Genomic DNA, 24,380 nt, shown 5'->3' with positions numbered 1-24,380 from the left:
AGTATTTGCGACATTTTTGTTTTTTTAAAGTAAAAAAATAAACAAATACTTCAAATTTCAGTTAGCTAAAAAAAAATTGACAAAACTTGCCGGTATTTGACAAGTTGCATATTGCCCATAAGGATTTGATTCTAACTCTTAATTTACAGGCCAAAAACCTTTTTTAAGCAACATAACTCCCCAAGATAGAATAAGATGGTTTACATTTCACTTTTTTAATCCCGTATTGTATTTGGTGTTAGCTTACGAACTATAGAATCATCATATTAATTAAAAAAAAGCTTTGTTGGTTGACTAAAAATTATATTTGATCAAAAAATATTTTTACATTCATCGAGTTCTTTTATTTTTATCTTTCCTTCTCCAAAAATTCCTATATAGTTTTGTATGATGATTTAGTTTCGCTAATATTTTTTTCAAGTATATATATACAAAAACAATATATGCCATACAAAAACTATCAAAAACTTCATCCAAATACAATTTCATTCCATTAACCTTCGTATCATAGATTACATGCAATGAATATGATTTTTTCCCAGAATTTCTTCAGACATTCCAACTGATGGAAAGTAATTTCACAATGATAATAATGTTCAAAAAAAAAATTTCACAATGATAATACGTTCTTTAAATAAGTAACATGTTATTTTTATCTTTAGGAAGGGAATATATGACATTTTCCCTCACAGCAATGTGTAAATTCTTAGACTACTTGTATAAAAGTAATGAAAGCAAAAAACTATTATTATGTAGTTTATTGTTGTGTATGATTATTGGATCAGATACGCAGCAGATTACTGATACAAAACATGACCATAACTATACATAGATATTAAAAAAAAAACACCTATTCATCCTCTCATGGGTTCATAAGGACCTTGTTGTTCACTCCGGCTCTGTATAAATGCAACTCTGTGTTTGTACTTACACGTATCTCGGTCCCAGCAGGTGCAAACAAAGCATCCCCTTCCGACACTCTATCCTCGCTCAACTCTGTGTGCATTGACCCTTCTCCTGATATAACCACAAAAACCGACGGACCAGGAAGTGCAGGAAGTACAACCAACCCACCTTGGTCCAGCATACAACGGTCAACTTCAAATTCCTCAAAAGGCGGTGTGTATCTTCTTACATATGGATTCATAGGAACCCCTTTCAAAATTTCAGGTAATCCCTGATATTACATAAAACACATAGGTTACCAAAAATTAGTACAAAATTTGACTAGTGGGCTGAATATATAGAACTTTGACGCCGGGTTCTTAAAGTATACCTGCTTATATGTGAGCATGGAACAAAGGATTTTGACATCCATGTATTTTGGAGTAAGGCCGGCACGCACAACATTATCTGAAGCTGCCATGCACTCGATACACTCGCCCTTTAGATATGCATGAGGTTCATTTGCTCCTATATATAAACCATCACCTGGTTCGAGTTTTACTTGATTAAGAAGGAGGGCAGCAAAGACCCCAACATCATTGGGGTACTGCTTTTCAAGTTTCAGCACTAGTTCTTCCTTGCTAGTTAATTGCCTTGTCTGATCAAACACATGAAAAGTTGTTTTTTTACCCAATACTAGTACAAATAGTATTGATATCTAGTTACTTTCAAAATAGAAATAGCAGTACTTTTGTCTATATCATACCTCCTTTTCTCTATTTAAACGCTTAATTAATTTGGAAAGTGCTTCAGAAATCACTTCTCGGTTAGCTGACATGAGTTCAGTGAATATTGCACGAAGAAATCGCTCTTCTTTGGCCTCCCCATTGTGCTTGTCCAAAGCTGAGATTTGGTCTGCGCATGCATTGCCAACCACTTCCTTGATCTCGGGAACATTTTCAAGCACTACATCAAGCTCCTAAAATAAATCAAAACCATCTCTGAGTACATTATATCATATCATACACACAAAAAATAACAATTAAAAGCAACAAGTTACAAAAAATCAAATTTCACTCTTCAGGTTGAAACGGGTCATTTTATAGTTATTCACCAGTACTAGAAGTGGCAAGATAGGTGGTTAGGTTAGGTCGGCTAACAGGTCAATGTAGGTTGGGTTGAGATATGTAGTTTTTAGTATGGGTCAAAACGTGCTGGGTCAGGCCAAGTTGACCCATAAACACTTTTATGTCTAACACTGGAAACTAACTATATATATTGTTAATGCATTTACTCTGACCAAAATCATTAATTTTCCAGATACCACTCAAATAACCTATCTAAAAGGTTGTATGCATTGAAATGGTATTTTGACAACTTTCACCAGTTGACCTTTTACCAATTAAGATTAACCCCTTTTTTCTTACCCATTTTGTAGTAGATATTACCCAAATCTCCCCATTAACAGCTAAAGGGGTCAAATTTGCATCCAATAGGCACAATTAATCTGGAAACAACATGTCCACTTAACACTAGTAGCCTTAACAGTATAAACCACATACCGTGCTAGAGAACACAAAGTGGGCCAAAAAAGTCTTAATACAGAAGACTGGTTTTAATAGAAAAAGATAAATTCAAAAGCAAGAATATACATGTTACCTAGATAGTAAAAGAGGCAAATTTCTCATGGATTCTCATTGATTGACATACCCCATGTATATAATGCAAAAAATAAAAAAAGGTACCAGCAATTGGCCCTAAAAAATTGACATATATGACCCACCATTCAACAAATGGACCAAAACTTCAGATAAAAGGATACTCTGAGCAAGTAAATATGGAAAGCCAGCATGCTACATACTATTGAGAATGATATAACAGATCAAAATTACAAAGGCATCTTAGACTCTCATTAAGTGGAAGTACTCACTGAATATAGGACACATGGGTTATGACTAAATAGTAAAGGTATGATCAAGTTATTTGAATACACAACAATTTGGTAATTGGCCAAAATTTGGAAGACACATCTATTGTACTTATAAATGCCTGCAAAAAATTAACTAAACATATACTCATATTTTAATTACCTCAGCACTAATAAAGCCGCATAAGGCCTCAAACTCTGTTAAGGCCAACGCCATTTCAGGCTTGTGGTTTGCATCTTTATACACATTTGGTTGCAGCTTATGAAGGAAACCGGCCAGTTCCTTATCCGGATGGGCTTGTATAGATAATGATCGTCCAACTGAAAGAACCTGATACACCAACACTTAAATTAGCGGTAAGATATGACCAATATAAGCAGTAAATTTGTCTTAGTGAAATTAGTTCATACTATATTCACTAAACAGATCTCTTAAGATTGCGTGTGACATTAAATTTGACTATCCCGAATTACACGGCACCAAAAGCCTAGATTAAACAAGGCAACCAAATATGGAAAATGCAATCCTTCACGTCTCAACTAATAACGTAATCAGGTGGATCCGTCACGTTTCTTTGCTGTAGATGAGCTGTATCAGTGTATCCACCTCAAGCTTACCGGTTAGTCATTTAATCCCATATACTTTAGCTAATCATCAAAAGCTTATCGCAGACCAATGTCAAACCTTTCTCCACCATATTAACAAAATCATAAGCCTAACTAAAATCTTGAAGGGCTATTCCTTGATAAACCACTTTGTCCATCATTACCCATCTTACAATTACTTATCAAAATTTCCAACTTTAACCTTGAGTAATTAGGCATAATAAAGAAAAAAAAGACAGAATCACATAGTAAACGAAACTAAAAGGGCAACATGGGCAAAAAAGTTGACAAATGCTGTTCTAAAAAAAAAACATGGGCAAAAAAGTAAGAAAACTCAATCAAACCTTGACAAAAGTAACTAGTAAATATCATATAACAAACAGTCATTTTCAGCAACGCCCACGTATATAGAAAATACTTAAATTTGGTTATGTCAATATGCGTTCGGGTCACATGTTAATTCTTAACTACATATATAATTCCTAATAAAAACTTCAAAATTAAAAAGTAGAACTAATCAGTATTCAAGACATTCTTTTTTCATTTTTCAAAAAATTATTAAATATAAATACACACTAAAACATGCCCATGGCACCCCAAAGCATAACCCTACCAAAAAAAACCATATAGATTTTTTGTTTACCTTCCTTTGAAATTAAAATACCATTATAAATCTTATATTGAGCAAAATAAGAACTGATTGCCATGAAAATTTTGTAAAGATGTGTTACTTTTTTGTGCATTTTTCCAACTAGTCCACATTATGAATGATGATGACGGCCTAGTAGTCGTGACATGCAACATAAAAACAGTTAAGCAGAGGTCAAAAATTCAAAAAATGCCTGTTAACCACTGTTCTGCAATTTATGTTGATGATGGGCCAGTTATCCATAATTTTCAATACAACACACAATCCTAATAACCTAGTAGCCTAATCACAAGTAATTTTCCCAATAATAAAACAAGAAATACCATAACCAGTAGAGGATCCATGAATATTAATTAGGGTATCCCTTGGTTAATAACACCACTATTAATTGGGTTTATCCAACAAAAAATTAGTTTCGGGTGGAGTTTTTAAGATACAATTTTTTTGAGTTCAGCCTTACTCAATCTAATTTTTTGTATGATAAGTAAAAACACTACCTAAACAAACATTCTAATCCTAAATGAAAAAACCACCAAAGTGACATAGTGGCTCGTCATTTTGATATCTTTACATGATGTGTAAGGTTCTAAACCATATGAAAAACCATCTGAATGGTCAAGAAAAGTTTTTCCTTCTCTAACAGATCATAACAAGAAACGTTTCATCCCCTTACCCGCCACTAAATTATAATTAAACAAAAAAACGTACACAACCTTAATTTCTAAGATATACAAAATTCTAAAACTATTTACTTACATTTTGTAAAACAATAAATAAAATACATAAACTAAAAAACATGTGTAATTTGTACTTTACCCAAAAAAAAATTAAAAAAAATGTGTGATTGGTATATTAAGCTTATGCTATTTTGTTTCAATAAACTTGAACATGTAAATTGGAATAAATGGTGTGTTAATTGTTATTTCACAATTTTGCAAAAAAAAAATAAAAAATAAAAAAAAATGGTAAATCACAATTCAAGATAGAGTCCTTTTAAAAACGGAAATATAATAAATACATATAATAAAAAAAAACTATAACAAAATTAATAAAGTAACAATATAATTACCTTAAGCAAGAAAGGAAGATCAAGTCCCCACTTATCAACAACAACATCCCCCAAAACCTTAGGATTTTGCATTATCCAAGATTTCAGACTTACATTATTCTCATCACAATTCCCATTTTGCCCTTTTTGTTGTACAAAAGAAGGCCCGGAAACATGAGTTCCAATCCAAAACTCTGCATAATGTTTCTTTTCATCAATCTGACCATCCCCACAACTGTTTTTGTCGAACAGCCTCGCCACACGAGAATCGTGCCCAATTCGACCCCAGTCGTAATTCTGTACGGAACATTTCAGTTTCACAATCTTTGTTTCTTGTTTCTTGTCATTCATTCCGTTAATTGCAACAGCCTCCATGTATATAATCACACCCCTTATAGTTTTCAAAGATGTATCTATATGTATATATGATGATGTGCAATGAGGATGAAAAAAAGGATATAAAATTGGAAATGGGAATTATGGAATGTAACCGCTTTTTAAAGAGAAGTAGAGAGAGGGAAAAGTGGTAGGAATGACGGTGGCATTTTATTGCAGTTTGAAGTCATTGTTTTCGTGTGAAAATATATATATAGCATTATAGCGTGTGTGTATATATAATATATGTATTTTTTCTTTGGCATTGGGAGTATCAAATTTAATACTAAGATATGCATTGGAAAAAACTCTATCTACAAGTATGGGGATATTTACAAAACACATCTTTTATGTTTTATCCAATCCCCGTCACCACCCCATAGCCTCGTTGAAAGATCGATAGTGATGTGTTTGATATTTGGGTTTGATAGTGAAAAGTGATATATATTTATAAATGATTGGAAGAAACCAACTTTAATTGACAATAGCCAATGGTAGTTTTTTGTAAGATAGTAATTAGCTAGTCATTTCAGATTTAAACACGTGATATTTAGAAAGAAAAAAATTTTCTATCTTTCCGTTGGATCATTAGACCAAGAGTTTATTAATATCAACTATAGTTATGCCTGCACGATGTAACGGTATAATGGCAACGATGACGGGTTATGATGGCACGCAAAGGTAGCGACGGCGGTGGCGGTGGCGGTGGTGAGGACGAGCGGTGGTGACAGCGGCAGTGACGAGTAGTTTAAGTTATTCATGTAATGTAGTTTTTATGGATTGTTGAAACTTAAAATCAATATTATTACTATATCATAACAATTTAAGTCAGCTTAGCTACAGTAACCCGCTGACGTCAACTATTTAGTCCCCTTTTTTATTTATATATATATATATATATATATATATATATATATATATATATTTTAACATTGTGTACGTTTAGAGTTCCTTATTTTTAACACTTAACTTTTGGAAGTTTAACTTTAGTCTAACTTTTTGTAACCTACTTAACTTTTGGATTCTTAAGTCTAACTTTTTATATACACACTTAAGTATAATTTACTTTTTAAAGTTTATAATTTTTATCATTCAATTTTGGGTTTTAACTTTAATCATCAAATTTTATTTTATTTTTCCTTTTGATCTTTTACCTTAAGATATCTAACTTTTACCATTTTTTAGTTTTTTTTTTATAACCACTTAACTTTTGAGTTTTTTAACTTTAGTCTAACTATATATAGTAAACTTTAAGGGTCCAAACTTTTAAGTAATATGGTATGTATGTTTACATAACACAACGATGATCCCGTGGCAACGCCCGGAGTCAAAAAACTAGTTGAAATTTAAGTGTCGTTTTAAAAAAAATTAAAATTTAAGTTCAATGTTGAAATTCAAAAAGAAATTTGCTTTATAATATAATGTATTATAGATTATTTTACTTAGTTAATTAAACTAGAATTGTAAGTTTGTAACCATTGATTTATAGGGTCTGATTTTTCAAAGTAAAGACACAACTAAAGATGATGTCGGCTAGCTATACCATTACCAATACCAGTTATTAATGGTGGTTTAGTGAACTTTAAACTTGAATAATGAATGGATCTTGAGGGGGCGTTTGGTTCGCGAAATTCTCATGAATTTATAGCAATTGGAATTTGAATTCCAAGCTTTCCCATGTTTGGTTGAGAAACTTAATGTTATTGGAATTACAAACTTTCCATCAAATTTGGAATTTAAGATTCCATCATAAAATTGATGGAATGTTTAACATTCCAATGGAGTGTTTACAAATTTACCAAAAAGCCTTTAAACAAATAATATATATTATTAATTTTGTTATTATTATTATTATTATATTTATAATTATTATAATACAATTTATTTTATTATTATTATTATTTTTATAAATTATATTTATAATGATTACTATTATTTTATTAAATAATATTTATTAAATAATGATCATTTATATTATTATTATTATTGTATTATTTATTTATATTTATATATAATCTTAATTTATTTTATTATTTATTAACTTATTATTTATTATTATTAATTATAATTTTCATATTGTTAATTTTATTATTATTATTTATAGTAATTATTTAAATCATTTTTATATTATTATTTATATATTTTAACAATTATATTATTATTATTTTAATTATTTATATTAATAATTATTTATATTATTATTTTTATACTATTTAATTATTTATATTATTTATATTATTAATTATATTCTTTTTAATTTAATAATTTATTAATTATTTATATTTTTATTTATATCAATAAAATTATATTTTTTAACTATATTTTTATTACTTTTTTATTACTTTTATTATTATTTAGTAACTATATTGTTATTTTTGTTGTAATTATTATTATTAATATTTATTGTTTTTATAATGATATTATTTATTTAATCTTATTTATTAGTTTAAATATTAATATTTTGTTATTATGTGTTATTATTAAATTTTATTAGTTATATTATATCATTATTAATGTTTATTTTAGTTATTTATCATTATTATTATTTTATTTTTTATTATTAAAATTTTTATTTATTAATTTTTGATTATATTTATATTTTTTTTAATATAATACATAGTTATTATTATAATCATTAACTTATTATGGTTTTTTAATTAAATATAATTTTTATTACACTAAATTATAGTTATTATATTATTATAATTTTATTATGATGACAACTGTTATTGTTTATATTTTAATAAGATATTATAAAATTAAATAATGGGTAATTTTGCCATTTGTTATAATTTCAATTTAGATTCCTTAGTTGAATTCTATCAACCAAACACATGACAAATTTTAAAACTTTCCAATCCAATTTCTTCAAATTTCAATTCATATTTCAATTTCTTCAAAAACATTCTGCGAACCAAACGCCCACTGATAGTTTCAAGATAAAGATACAAGTAAGGATGACAACAGTAGGATATACTGACTATCAATTATCAGTGGTGGTGGTGTAATACAAGTAGCGAACTTTTAACCTAATATAGGGGATGATATTTGTAACATTTTTTTTAATTTTTTACCACCATGTACAAGTATCATTGCAGACTGTACAAATATTAACTGCACAGTTGTGGTAAGATAATCAAATAATTTGGTACCATTATCAATTCTCATATAATATACTGTGTTATATTGTTAAGATATTAGTTAGTGTTAGTATTTTTTATTATTATTTTTTAAATATCAATTAACTTGGCATTTTTTACTCATACGCATATTGATAATTGTTAAATCGATAGATATAATAGCATTTTTCTAATACCGTTAAAAATTTACATTTTAAATATTTTAATGAGACGTATAGAAATAGATATTATTAGTATTGATTTTTGATGATTTTTGGGATTGGAACTGGGAAGTGACCGGGAAACTCATGCGAATTACGGGATTTTTCAGTACCTTCCCGATCCCGCCTTAAACGGGACCGAAACTAGTATCACATTTTTGTGATTTTTGAGAAAGATACCACCGATACCGGTATAGGACGGGACCGGTCACATGCCCATCTCTAATTTACAACTTTAATTATTTTATATTATTTGTTTGTTTAGCACATAAAACAAACAGTAATACTACTTAATAAATTAAACCATATTTATTCATTCATACATTTTATAAACACAACATATAATTACTAAAAAATTAAAAAATACCTTATTGTTTGGTATGACTGTTATTTTAATATGTATTAATGTTTCATTTTAAAGTTTTTTCTTTTGAATGAAAATTAAATCTAATTTCATTCAAACATAACTTTTTAACATAATAAAAGTTAATTGTTCAAAATTAAAAGTTAAAACTCTCAAAATGTTTTTGACGAAGTCTTACCAAACATGTTGAGTGACAATTAGTATTTAGCGACTAGATATATAAACGCTATAGTTTGGTTTTATAATACTTTCGTTCTAAAATGCATTTGTTAGTCGTTACTCGTTTTACAAATTACAAGTAAAAAAAAAGTAAGTAACTGCTCAGTGTCATCTTCTGTGGGTTTTGAGCCCCAATACCTCGACGGTGTATGAGGGAGGTTAAGATGTAGGCAGACCTTACCTCTACCTAAGTAGAGAGGTTGCTTCCAGTTTCTACCTAAATGGTAGAAAATGCCCTCCAACATTTACATGGGATGAAGATCGAACTCATGACCCCTGTCTCCAGAGGCAGGGGTGTTTACCACTGATCCAACCATGCTGCTTTTACTGCCGTTAAATAAAAAAGTTACTAGTACTATTAAAGTTATACAATGGGTGTTTAAAACAAAGGGTGCTTATAAAACATCCACAAAGTTTAAGGTCAGTTAGTGAAACGTATGAAAATTTTGTAGGTGGTTAAGTAATTAAAAACATACTGCGTGGCGCGTTACGCACGTAGCCATAAATATAGCGGCGGGCGGTGGAGGATGGCGATTGCCGTGGGCAGTTGTAATCGGAAAAAATTGAGAGTTGGGTCCACCAACTCAATGCAAACGGGCCTACTTTGTGAATCACATGCCGTGTTAGTTTGGCACATTTTTTAGTGGTTTTGTGATCAGATATGTGCCTACGTGGCAATTTTTGATATCTTAATACTAGTAGTATTTTGTTCTTTCTATATCCATTTGACTTTACAGTTCTTTCGAATTAAAATATGAAACGGTCAAACAATTACATAGCAAATTATCAATTAACAATTATCTAATCCTATTCTATGTGAGACATGATAAAAATAAGATGTAAACAGTTTATTTTTATTTTACACAAACACTGTTAAGAGATCTCTAACATTTTATGAAAAGTAAAGATTTGAATGTTTGACTTTTATTTTCAAGTTCAAAAGATTTGAAAATACTAAATTAACCAGGGTCTTTTACCTAAAAGTCAAAAGATCTTTCAATTGATCAAAAGTTCTTGTAATTATATATACACATTCTAAATAACCCAATCCAGAGAATGTCTTTGTATAATTTGCGTTGCTATCATATGATGTTTGGCATTTTTTAGAAACTTCTTTGTTATTGGTCAAACTAAAACAATACGCATGGTAAAGTTGAGTTTACCTTAGAATTGACTTCTTCTAAAGTTTTACCAATTCTTTTGAGACATGTTCACAGGTTGCGAAACATATAATGAATATATTTTTTATGGAAGAACATATTATATAAGACTTATAAAACAATCGACCTCAGAGAAATTCGAAAAAAAAGCACATTCTATAGTGACATGCATAAGGACTAAAAGCATAAGCAATCAAACATCATATCATGTATAAAGATTAATAAGATATATATGGAGAATAAATATCGTATAACAAATTGAATGGTATATATGCATGAATAATCGAATATTTGAATGGTATATATCATATATGCATGAGGGGTGAAGGATGCATGATATATGATAAGGTATACCTACGGTTACACTTAGGCTAAGGATTTATATAACTTAATCCTTAGGCTACTTGCTTAAACAAACAACCTATTTAGGCTACCGTCCTCTAGGCTACGGAATCTAGTCTGTAGGCTATAACAATATCATGATGTCTATCTGACACTCTTCGTACTTTTTTTACACTGTCTACATGAAGACAAGAGTTCGTTATATTAGGCGACGCATCGCTCAACGGCTTCCTGTAGCCATTGTGTCAGGGTTTTAGGAACATGTTCTAGATCCTTCCTTAAACCCCTATAAATACCTCGCCCTAGATCTTATTCAAGGCAGAATGAAATACACACAAATACTCTCATATAAGTTTGGTGGCGTGCGATTACCTTACTAATCTCACACTAGTTGGGATCTGCCAACTAGTCTTATTCAACCTTTCAACCCTCCTAGGCTAGATTAACCCCCTTTGAACTTAAGTATATAAACTTGCTTAAACAACATACATAAACATTATCGTGATCAGTATAAACTTTAAAATTTAAATTTAAATAATATATTTTGTTTCAAATATACTTCTTGCACGAAAAGAAAACTAATCCGTATTACTTTTTATTTTTCTCCAGTATTTTAATAAGAATGAGCCCATTTGGTTGAGACTTTTATCTCTTGTAGCAAAAATCAAGGTTCAATTGTTGATAATGGTGTAATTTATGATTATTTGGCGTAATTTGGGTGAAGACCTCTTCAAGTTGAAAATAACTTGAGGGGTGAAGTTAGAGCAATCTTGACCAAATCAAGGTTTAAAATTAAAAAAATGATAATTTAATTTTAACTATTAATTTTAAATCAAGGGTTAAGTTGGAGGATACATCCCGTGTAATTTAGTAATGTAGGACATTTGCATTTTTAAAAAATAATTCTAATAAGAAAAATATAGGGGTTACCTCGTAAGGACTTTACAATTATAGAAATAGTTAGTGAAACTTCACAAAAAATGTTTAACAATAAAATAAACAAATTATGGAAACGGTTATTGCGATTTACTCCTAAATCTCGAGTGAAAGGTTTGTAAAGTAACTTTATCTTTGTTATTAATAGGGTGCAAAAAGAGAGATGTATAGTGAGAGATGATTGTGTGCGTGAATGATTGCAAATGATAGTGAGAGAGGATTGTGTGTGTGAATGATTATAAATAAAAATGAGATGGTTATTTTAGATAAATCTCACTGTGTAATAGGTAATAATAAAATAAATAAGTATAGATTTGAATTAAATATAGGAAGGGCAAATTCGTATATTTATAGATTACATTTTCAACACTTAAGACAAAGAGTGTTATTTTTTTTTATAGAATAGTTAGAAAAGGTAAAAACTAATATTCATATCAGAATTTTTGATCTACTTACCGAAAACATGTTTTATCTGCTTGTAAATTATGTTCTAATAGATATCATGGTACGAATATCACTTTTTTAAAGAAAATTTGCCCTGCATTATTATTTTAAAATATTTTTTTTGATATATCTATAATACCTTTAATAAAATTAATTTATAATATCAACTCTTTAACTCTTAAATAACTACACCCTATCCACTTTTACATAAATAACATTTACATCAACTGTATACCACATTGCAATTACCACCATCATTGTTACGGCCATAGTTGTCGCATCGCGCAAGCATTTGTTTAATCTTTAAACTATTTAAGTGATTCATATGTTCATTAAACCACAGAGCATCTTTGATGGTTGTTTTAAAATGAAGTATGTTACTTCTTGGACCATGGGGAGAGCAATTTTATGCTATATATATATAGAGAGAGAGAAAGAATTGATCTGCACTTTGAACGGATTTAATGGTTGGCTTACGATTCAATCCGGGCGAACTGAAACGGTAGAAACATACCATTTTTCAAAGTATTTCAACAAATTAGATATTCCACAGAGTCAATGCTAATCTTAAAAAAACTTGAGCCTAATACAAACCGAAAAAAGACCTTTAAACTAAAAGTAACAAATTTGATACGGTAATCTAAGTAAATATAAATGTAACACCAAGTCGTCTTTTATAGATTTTGGGTCTTAATATCTCAATGGTGTATGAAGGAGGTAAAGATGTAGAAAACCTTACCTCTATCTATGTAGGATGCTACTCTAGGTTTTATCATAATGATATAAAATGAGCTCCAACCTTTATATAAAATGAAGATTGAACCTTTAACCTCAATCTATAGAGACAAAAATGTTGAACACTTATTCCAACCATGCTACCTTGATACATAAACCTAAAGCCTTGTTTCTTTTTTACTTAATAGTTGAGAATTTAATCATTCAGTCAAATTTTATTTTTTTTATCTAATAAACAAAAATAACCGTCATTTACTTGTATTTTATTTAATACATACAAATATTCTTAATATATTCAGCCACTTAATACACTCGGAACTAAACCAAAACTAATTTATAACGTTAGGTCATACAACAATTTTTACAAATGATCAAGGACTTAACTTATAAAATAACCAAAATCCCTTTTCTTCCCAAAATCAATTTTAGGGTTTTGCTGGAAACCATAAACCTCCGTACCAGGGGAATCAAACAATGGCGGATGCCGTTTGCAGAGTGTTACGTGATGGAGCACTTGAAGGTGAACACGCAACATCTCTCACCATAACAGATTCTATTGACTCTCCGTTCGGCCCAACTGTTTTTGATTACATTTTCACTCAGTTATCTTCCTTTGTTTCCTCCAAGAAATCTCAGTCTCGGTAAGCTTTCTCACATTTCATTTTCATGTTTTTTTCTATTGTTTGTTGTTTGTCGGATTGTTCATATGTGAATGGTCTGGATTGTTTACATTGTGTACAAGTTAAGTTACATAACCAGGTTTATAGTAATATTACTTTAGTTGTATATTTTCAAATGTGAATGTATTTATTCACACGAGTCGTATGCCCGCGCAATGCGGCGCCGATGATGGTGATGGCGCGTGGTGGCGGTGGCGGCGACGACAGGTGGTGGCGGTGATGGGTGGTGGGGGGCGGCAACGGCGGTGAATGTAAGTAATTGATGTTAAAGGAGGTAGTGTAGTTATTTTAAAGATTGAGAGATTAATGTTGTAAATTATTTCATTAACGGTATTATAGGAATATTAGGTGTAGATGTTTAGATTAATGAATAAAGGAGAAGGGTATTTTAGGTAGTTCAATTCATTGATTGAGATTTTAGAAAGTGGGTTGTTCTTTTATAAGTTTATTCACATATGAACTTACTAAAAATTTTTGCTACTCGACCCGGTATAAACGTCTGGTCGATATGTGGAACGCAATTTGTATCTACATAAACGTTCATGTTCAAATATTGAGTCGGTTAGACATAGTTTAAGACATGTTTCTTAGGCACCTTATCTGTCCCAAAATAATTGTCTAGGTAACAAAAGCATACCACACAGATGAAGAAAAATGTAATCATAACGGCTTACGTTTGCTGAATGACAATTTTTACCCTTCAATAGTTACTATGTTTATTTAGCTTTTGTAATTTTTAATTTCGATATAGCGTTAAATGATCGATTATATCTTATCCGGTTTAGAAGTGACACATATTTCAGGACAATCTGAAACAGTAAGTTTTGGACAATTATTATGGGATTGTGGAAGTATTATATATGTGGTTATTGGTGCTCTTAAGTTTGTGTGGTTTTCATTTGAACATGTAGCTCTGTGTGTGTTTTTTAAATTGCACGTTTTTCATGTTTCAGCGGAATTGTGTTGGTGGCTTTCTCTAGAAGTCCTTCATATACTGTGGAATTGCTCAAGAACAGAGGAATTGATGTCACTAAATCGCATGAATGGTTAGAATGCTATTTATTTAGTTACAATTCACTATAGTGTTGGACAAATAGATATCAGGCAAATAATGTTGATAATAGGATTGGTCCTGTCAAGTAAATGATGTGGTAGTATGTGTTGGAAATTTTGGGACAGGTTGAGAATTTTGGATTGTTATAGCGATCCTCTTGGTTGGAAGGAACGGCTTAAAGAACATGGTGCCATTAAAAGTTTGTCTGTGGAAGCTTTACCTAATGTTAGTGTTAGCAAAGACGTGAGAAACTTGGATGAATTGTTCTCTTTGATTCTTGAGTTAGGAAAAGGTAGTTATGATATAGTTTGTGTATTTCTGGAATAGATAATAGACTTCATATTGTGAAAAGTATCGGAGTGTGAAGCTTGTTTTTGAACTCTGTATAGTCATTTATATCATTGGTATATGTTTGCAGGACTTGTTGGAGAGGGTAAAACCCGATTCTCAGTTGCCATAGACTCGGTAATACTGCTTATTTTCTTTTAACAACCCTAGACAGTTTTAGTCAAAGTGTATTCACTATATTCAGTTAGATATCTGGTTAGCTCCATTGTATCTTAATGTTTTAGTCAAAGTGTATTCACTATTGTCTGCATTGTTGATTTCATATGGTCTATTTGCATTAGAAGAATATATCAGTTCAAGTTTACATCAACTTTTTGACAGTTTTTATCATGCATAAAATTGAGCTCTTTTTTCTTCTTATTTCGCTCAGGTAAGTGAGATGCTTAGACACACATCGTTGTCTTCTGTTGCTAGACTTTTAAATAATCTTCGGAGCCATGGTATATTTTTATTTTTAAGTTATTGCTTTATAAAAGTAGCATATCATATAAGCTATGAATATCTGTGGCTTCTCCGGTTCTCCCATACATGTTCGTTCCAAAGTTTTCAATGTATGGTTCCTTTTTGCAGCCCAGGTATCTAGTGTATTTTGGCTGCTGCATTCTGATCTCCATGACGTGAAAACTGTTGCTGCTTTTGAATACATGTCTTCCATGGTCGCTAATGTAAAACCACTTACTACAACAACAAATGCATTACGAGAGAACATTGATAATCTTTCTTTGCTTGAACAAAATTACAAACGAGGCCAATTCCATGCATCTCTCAAACGCAGAAATGGACGTGTTAGGGTTATGGTAAATTTCATTACCCCTTAACATGTCATTATAAACACACACAATCACGTGGTCTAGTTTCTTATATTGATGCTCAGTCAGTATAGCATACTGTATTTCAAGACATGTGATCATGATTTTTACTAATACTTCATTTTATAGTGTGAAGAGTTCTCTGTTGAGCAATCATCAATCAAATTCACAACTATGTCAGCCGTGGAGAATGCAGTCACACAAAGTCTTGTTCCCAAGGTTAGATTCTGTAACTACATAATATTATCCTTTTAAGTTTCTTTAAGATTCAGTGTTATTTATATCATATCATACCCTTTGGCAGGTGCAATTTAATCTGCAGCTTTCAGATAAAGAACGAAGCGATAGAGCAAAAGTTGTACTTCCATTTGAACACCAAGGTACGAGTCTGTATCTTATTCTGATGTAATTGTTTGTCTGTCTGTTCTTACCAAGATCTGATTTCAAGTAACCCTTTGCACCAGAAACGGGGAAGTCAGTTCAAATTTATGATGGTCGTAAATCACTTATAGATGGCACACATGAAGCAAATGGCGTCCCTGTTGAGAAATTGCAAAAACACGAGGATTCTGGCAGGGGTGAGATCATATATTTTCGTGATTCTGATGATGAGATGCCCGATTCTGATGAGGACCCCGACGATGATCTGGACATATAACACCTTACATTTTATGTTTTGTTGGAGTTATCATGCTTAGTCAACACTGTTGATCGAGCCGTGGAATCCATATACCAACTGATGAAGGAGTTATCAAGCCAGGGCATACGTGGCCAAGCGTTGTAAAGATTAAAGACCACATTTCCCAGCCAGGCAGTTCCAGACTTCCAGTAGTTTAGCTCGTGTATTGTTTTATTTTTCTATGATTATATAGGGAATAGTGGAGTACATTAAAATCATATTTGACATTTTTTTATTATATATTCAGAATCATCTTGGTACTAGTAGATACTAATATACTATATGTAACTACAAAATAGTTGGTACAAAAATTGCCAAATTGGACTTGCATATCAAACTTATAAACAGAAAAAAAATGCTTATCCACAAGAATTAATATTTAAAATATTTAGCTATACTACTGTATGATTACAAAGCCAAATCATATGTATGAAACCCAATCAGGATCCGAAAGAATGAGATCAAAGTTAGTGCAGCAACAGACCACAATAACGCAGCCGAATGAATGAAATGCAAGTACCTGAACCTGTAGGGTCAAAAGAATGAGAACAAAGTCTTGGTGATATGAGTTGTGTTGTATTGGAAAAAAATACAGAGATGTGATATCACATAATTCACAATAACACTGATCCCTTTTATATTGATGCCACCAAAGTGCAAGGCTTAAAAATGCCTAAATGAAAACATTCATTTTGGTTTTCGCTTTTAACTGCAACAAATTTATCTAAGAAAATACTTCTTAGTTGTAATTGTTGAGAGTCATTGAATTTGGTTCATACAAGGAGTGAAAATAAATCAAGATGAGAGGTTAGACTCGATGAGTTTTCTTAGTGTATCTTCAAGCTCAGCTCAAAATATCCATCTAAGCTATCCTCAAATTAATAGCTCAAAAACATCTTGGTAAAAAACACTTGTTTCGATTTCTGCCCAATTATACCCAACAACTTGACCTTGAGTACATAAATGACTCAAAAAACTCAGCCTAACATCTACAACCTCGTACTTGACTAGTTTTTGTGTTTAGTGTTCATACTTAGACTTTTAATTGGAAAGAATTGATTCATTGAATTCTAAATCACTAGACCAATGAAATTTGCTTTAAATGCCATTACACTGCTACTATACTACTATACCTGACATGCTTAAAAAATCGTGCCATTTACAGTTAATTTGGTTGATATGCTATGTATCATGTATGCATCTTCACAAGGACAAAGCTCTATACAACAGAATTACAGAAGATAAGAAGAATAATACCTCATGATAGGATCACTAGTCCTAGATATACGGAAGCGCTGAGAAAAGTGAAAGATATCATTCCCCTGCAAGAAGTGGCAAAAGATGACTTAACTTGCAACAAGTCAGAAAATTGCACTATGATAAAGTAAAAAGATACCAACTTGACTAGTTTTTAAGAGGAATAAAAACTAACCATATGACTCCCCATGCAACACCATTACATGGGCAGGGACAGATTTCTGCAAACTTCTCAGCATCACTAGAGTTAACTCTCCTTGAAATCAAATCATCATAAATATCTGCCAATAGAATTATATTTAATCGTATAACACATCAAACTTTCATTTGCGCATATAAATTGTAAATTAACAGAAGAATTGATCGTACCATAAACTGAAAACAAACTGTTCATGACACCTGCATAAGAAAAACAAACATTCATGATCAATATTTGCTTGAAATTGATAATATGGAAAGAGTGGACACTGGAGAAAAGATTATACCAATGAATAAAATGACATAACGAAGGATACGAACTGTAGTTTTTTCTTGCAAGATCCAAACCACGGCAAGGAATATGATGAATCCTGGTAAAAAATGTAATAGGTCAACTATTCAAAATTTGCATCCATATTGGTTAAAAAATTATCATCAATAAGAATAAAACTTATCATGGACCATGGTCTATAGTTACATACCTATGCAAAGTCCTCGAAGAGTCCACTGTTTCATCAAATATCACACATTCAGTATCAAATACAAATGTAAGTTTAATTATGAACTTGGAAAGACGTTCTCATATTGTTACATTTTTGGCAATGAAGAGAACTACAAGCAGGGCTACTGCTAAACAACCGGCAGCAATTCTTGCAGTTAGTAGGTCTGTTGATGCCAGGATCAAAAGCATGCCCCAAAATGATGAACCAAGATCTGGATGTAAAAAAAGAGTCGTTCACAAAGATGTCATGAAGTTTATAAGTGTTTAAACGTGCTTAAAAAAGGTAAAGCAAAAATATATATTCTTTATCGAAGAAGATAAGTTTTTTAGAGGAAGTTATAATACATCCAGCAGGTAGGATCAACCAATATATGCCACCACGAGTCTGTGTCACTCCTCCCTCATTGGCATGAACCTCCATGCCCATTACCTGCATACATAGATATATAAAAATAAGAAAAGATGACCAAGGAGACTTTTAACACAGGTACGAAATCAAAATTGACCCAGACATGTTTTACTGCTGGAATCTAACAAAATACAGTAGCTATAACTTGTGATGATAACACATGAAGTTGGTAACACATTTAAGAATCCTTTATTTAAAAGAAAACATGGCAGCATACCACGGAGAGACATATGTTTTACAAGTAATACAAAAAATTTAAAAGTAAGTAGTGTCTTTTAAACAAGAAATACAAGGGCAGCTGTTCCTGACAGAATGAATACATCAATGAAACTTAAAGGGTACATCAAGGGACGGAAGCAGATATACGTAGTATATAAGGTGAGACAAGTTGGCATTAAGAGTCGATTTAGATGCATTCTTTCTAAGGCAGAATGTAAGCATTTATATTGTAATAAGAAAACAATTTATGCATACAATGTGATATAAACCACTTGAAAAACAAGGCTAGCTAGTATTATATACACATACCTCCCCGCAAGTAAGCTTGCAAGCGATGGCATGACTTGCTTCATGAAGAAAGACGGTGATGAGTTTAAAAGGTGTAAGCAGAAATGTCCTCCATAACTGTACAATCACATACACATTTCAAATTCCAATGATATTAATTTAACTTTTTACTGCTCTAATAAGCATTAATAATAACCAGAAGGCTTCTTCAGGCTTATCACGCAGTTACAGTAAATAATTTCAAACGATAACCTTAAAACTCGACAGAAGTGCAAAATTACGTCATAAACAGAGGTTGAAAGTAAAAAAAACACAATGATGTTGTTACCTTTCTCTATTTTTTGATATGGGGGAAAAATACCCCAGCAAATTTTATATCGTATGAAAAGCATTACAGTTACAGGAATGTGGAAAAACCACATAAAGACTTAGCTAACGAGTAACGAATACTAAGTGCATACACATGGCGGACCATCCCAATTAACAACCGCGTCCCTAGGACCAATATAGCATTTACATACGGTTTAGTGCACCAAATTTTTCAAAACTACGCATGATTTATACATTGTGTGTAACCATTCAATTTTATATATTGTATCTATGTAACTTATTTTTAAAGTCCAATTCGTGTAATAAACCAGCTGAATCCGGTTGCTGCCACATACAATGAACATTTTTGCATAGTTTGTTACACACAATGTACATTTTTGTGATACTAATCCACAGTGTTTAAATAACAAAAATCAACTAATAACCGGCTAACTATTTAGCCACTAAAACGTTACACGAATTGGACAAACAAAAAAAAATTAGAAAAATAACGTACATATGCAATGAAAAAAATTGTAAATAGGTTACACACAACCTACTTTGCGCATAGTTTCTTACATTTTGGTGCACTAAACCCGATTTACATAATTACATATTATGTGTTATGTTACATGTAACTTAGGGCCAAAACACATAATCAAGATAATGCAAATCAAATCAGAGAGTAATGTAATGTAATATAAATATAAATAGATAATAAATTACAATTAAATTAATATTAAAAATAAAAAGAAAAGAGTAAAGAAACATACAGCGAGAATGACGAGAGTAAAGATGCCAACAGTTGCGAGAAACAATTTCTGGTCACGATCGCAACAATTTTTAAGCTCCCAATTCGGCGACGTCATCTCCTCTCAAATTACTTACTGCGCGGTAACTTCTAATATTCTCTCTCTCTCTCTATTTCTCAAATTAATTACTTAATTTTTTTAAAGGCAAAGTAAAATTATGTGTGTTTGTTTTGTGATCGGAGAAGAAAATTTAGAATTTTTGAATTATATGTACATATATATTGATCGCCGGTGAACGGGGTTGGGTGGGTGGGTGAACAACTGGCAAAAATGATTGAAAGTTTCGTTACAAAGACTGACTCTATCTATCTCTATTTGGGTTTTCAAATAACTTCTTTGTTTTTACCCACTACAACAATGAAGCGCGTTACGACTAAGCAACGGTCTTTTTCTTTCTTTATTTTAAGTCAATTTTGTATTTTGAAAAGAATAAATAAAAGGAGAAGTCAATTTTTTGAAAAATAAATAACACACTAGATTTTCTTCATTAAAAATCACCGTATATTATAAAAACCATCATGTATAAATATATATACATGTGTTTCGTGAATAGTGCATCAGTTTTGTCATGATCAGAGTTAAGGATCTTGTCTTATTTGTTTAACTTTAATACTTATTTTACAATAAACAAACTCTATACTTATATACTAAATATAAACATGTGTTAAAACAAAGCCGGTTTGAGTTATCTGATGTTTTGAAGTTTGTTCAATTTATTTTGATTGATTTCTTGTCATTTTTATATATTTTTGATACTAATCTTTTTTGGATAAATTATTGAAGTTGTAGTATAGTCATATAGTGTAAACTTTAATCTTTTTTAGCTCAAGTTGGCTCAAAACCTCAAATGGTTAAAAACCGCCTAAACCAAAAAAATACACAAACTGAAAAACAGAAATTAAATGGTTTTAGATTTCAAAACCTGAATTATAGTGGTCTGGTTTTCGGTTTTAGTTAAAAAACCAACCCAAACCAAACCGTACCCACTCCAATTATATATATATATATATATATATATACATATATGGTGACTATCAAATGAGAACCAAATTAAAATGAGAACACTTAAAAACTACATTTTGATGCGTTAAAAGTCCATAAAATTGACATAGTGCATAACTAATTATCATTATTTAAGTATTTAACAACACATTGATCCGTCAAAATTGAAAAAACCATGTTTTTTGTTCGATGCATCATTTTGATGAATATGCATCCAAGATGGATGCACAAAAAAACGTGATTTTTTCGATTTTGACGGATCAATGTATTGTTAAACATTTAAATAATGACAGTTAGTTTAGCACTATGTTAGTTTTATAGACTTTTAATGCATAAAAATGATGTTTTTAAGTGTTCTCACCGTTCTTATTTTAAAAGTGTTCAGACCGGAGTATTACCATATACATATATATATGGGACCCTTATTTTGAGAACTCATTTTTTTGTAAGAACTGTGAGAACTCTTAAATTATATACTTGTTCACATGTTTTTTTTGTTCATTCTCATGTGAAACGTTATAAAAATATATGTTGCAAATTTTTTTTTTTTCAAAACCTTTATATAGCCGTTTGTCACGTGTGAACAAAAACATCAACAAATTCATTCATAAGTTCACAAAAGGCTTCTTTGAAGGTTTATAAAAAATACTTCTTTTACAACATTCTTTTATATATCATTTCACATGTGAATGAATAAAAAAACATATGAACATATATATAATTTAAGAGTTTTCATGGTTCTTAAAAAAAATGGTTCTAAAATAAGGAAACTTCATATATATATATATGGGAAAAGAGAATATAAGGCTGTCGGGCACCTAAGCTTAGGTGTGGAACCCCTCACATACTAATATTTTATTATTTCTTGTTTAATGAATAAATGCATGGGCCCCCATGATTTTTATGGATTAAAAAAAACAATATGTGAGTGTTCCACACCTAAGCTTAGATACCCGACAGCCTTATATTCCCATCCCCATATATATATATATATATATGAATACTTAGTGAAAAGTTATTTTGAGAACCCTTTTTTTTGCGAGAACCTTTGAGAACTTTTCAAATCAAGCCCAACCGATGATTAATTTTTACATGAAAATTATTTTTTGATTGTTTCTGAATAACTTATGTGTAATTTTGAAGTTTATAATTGTGTGGAGGCATGTATTATCATCCGCTACACAATTATGTGGAGATTTGGATTCTTGATCACATGTGCACGAATAATTCTATGATTACATGTGATCGACTTGCATACATGTGATCAAGAATCCAAATCTCCACATAATTGTATAACAGATGATAATCCATACTCCACACAATTATAAACTTCAAAATTACACATAAGTTATTCAGAAAACAATAAAAAAACAATTTTTATATAAAGAACAATCATCAGTTAGGCTTGATTTAAAAAGTTCTCAAAGGTTCTCACAAAAAAAGAGTTCTCAAAATAACTTTACCCTACTTACTTTTATATATATATATATATATATATATACCGTACCGCTTGCTACAGGAATCGGTTATCCTCAAAAGTAGTTCTGCCCCAAAAAAAAGTAACAAAACAAAATGTAAGCATGAAAAAAATGGCTAAAAAATATCGTTTCTTTAGAGATTATGGCCAAAATCAGCTAAAACTTGATACACTATAGAGATTGGGAGTTTAGAAATTACGGATTGTGGGCTTAGGGGGCTTAACATCTAAAAAGGAAAAAAAAAGTTCAGTTCTGCACATCGAGGGTGTTTCCATTAAAATTCTACACGCGTACCGTTTTTTAAACATGACCCTCATCCGTTACACTTGGTACAGCTACTACAACATTTTCCTTAGAAGCACATCTTGAGTCTATCTCAATGAGTGCGTTAGCATAGGTATTGTGTCCCAAAGAATCCATGCACATCCTTAACATGGTCTTAAACTCTTAATTTACCCGATAAGCTTGGCATAGCTAACACCACAATTAATGTTATTTTTATTGTTTTATTTTACGGTATTATAATTTGTTTAGATGAATCGAGGATACGGCTCCTTAATTATACTTTGTTTATGCTTACCGATACCCATTATCAGAAGTGGACAGCGTTTGTAAAGGTGTCCGCGGAAAAGGTTAAACGTCATCTCTGTCAAATAAGCTATGAGACTTTGAGTTTTTCGATAGGGAAAGAGACATGGGAGTTGGCTGTAATGGAGACAATTCGGATGGACGATATGGATTTCTTCGCACATCGCAGTTAACGTCACATCTACTTTTTTCACATGTCTACAAGATGAGAATAATTTTTGTTTAAGCTATATTAAAAAAGTACGCAAAAATATGGCGAGCTAACCTTCAGAGTTCTTTAAGGTTCTTGGGCAGTATAGCGTCAATAGGATTCGTGGGTATGTGTGTGTTAAATGCATAACATGATTACCAAGTACTTAGGGAAACGCCATAAGCTCATTTAGACTAAACGGAACAGAGCGTTCCTCGGCCAAAAATTGGTCGGGGACGCCGGGAAACGCCGAAAAACGCCGGGTACACCGCCCCCGGCGGCGTTCTTGGAGAAAAAAAAAAGGAGACCGACACGAAAGGAACAGGAGGCAATATTCTATGGAAGTGAGCCAAACGACTCTTTTGGACCCCATCCCAACGTTTAGTTTGACCAGATTTTGATTTTTTTTTATTCCCTAAATCTCTCTCTCTCTATATATATTATATCTCTTTCACTTTATAAACACACACAACATTACATATATCTATACTATTCTATTTCTTTTTATTTCTTTATCATCTTCATATA

The 24,380-nt window shown here is 31.2% G+C and overlaps 3 protein-coding genes across 3 annotated transcripts; 1 reads left to right on the top strand and 2 right to left on the bottom strand.

Moving 5' to 3' along the window:
• Positions 1–726: 726 nt before the first annotated feature.
• On the bottom strand, positions 727–5,676 carry LOC122578149 (mannose-6-phosphate isomerase 1-like). Its single transcript, XM_043750045.1, has 5 exons — positions 5,137–5,676; positions 2,976–3,143; positions 1,652–1,864; positions 1,277–1,543; positions 727–1,177 (listed from the first exon to the last, which is right to left on the bottom strand). Exons 1-5 carry the CDS (start codon positions 5,488–5,490, stop codon positions 863–865), a joined length of 1,317 nt encoding a protein of 438 aa, XP_043605980.1. The 5' UTR covers positions 5,491–5,676; the 3' UTR covers positions 727–862.
• Positions 5,677–13,412: 7,736 nt separating this feature from the next.
• LOC122580029 (elongator complex protein 5) lies at positions 13,413–16,896 on the top strand. The gene is made up of 9 exons (XM_043752299.1): positions 13,413–13,671; positions 14,664–14,756; positions 14,890–15,056; positions 15,183–15,229; positions 15,483–15,552; positions 15,683–15,909; positions 16,051–16,140; positions 16,226–16,301; positions 16,386–16,896. The coding sequence occupies exons 1-9, from the start codon at positions 13,505–13,507 to the stop codon at positions 16,577–16,579; spliced, it is 1,131 nt and encodes a 376-aa protein (XP_043608234.1). The 5' UTR covers positions 13,413–13,504; the 3' UTR covers positions 16,580–16,896.
• Positions 16,897–16,911: 15 nt separating this feature from the next.
• LOC122580030 lies at positions 16,912–20,878 on the bottom strand. The gene is made up of 10 exons (XM_043752300.1): positions 20,556–20,878; positions 19,495–19,590; positions 18,903–18,987; positions 18,648–18,769; positions 18,538–18,562; positions 18,343–18,426; positions 18,227–18,256; positions 18,033–18,138; positions 17,858–17,922; positions 16,912–17,126 (listed from the first exon to the last, which is right to left on the bottom strand). The coding sequence occupies exons 1-9, from the start codon at positions 20,649–20,651 to the stop codon at positions 17,859–17,861; spliced, it is 708 nt and encodes a 235-aa protein (XP_043608235.1). The 5' UTR covers positions 20,652–20,878; the 3' UTR covers positions 16,912–17,126; position 17,858.
• Between the last annotated feature and the right edge of the window lie 3,502 nt (positions 20,879–24,380).

Source organism: Erigeron canadensis, chromosome 8 (assembly GCF_010389155.1).
Source record: "Erigeron canadensis isolate Cc75 chromosome 8, C_canadensis_v1, whole genome shotgun sequence".
In the NCBI taxonomy this organism is placed as follows: domain Eukaryota; kingdom Viridiplantae; phylum Streptophyta; class Magnoliopsida; order Asterales; family Asteraceae; genus Erigeron; species Erigeron canadensis.
This window is presented reverse-complemented; position numbering and strand designations above follow the sequence as displayed.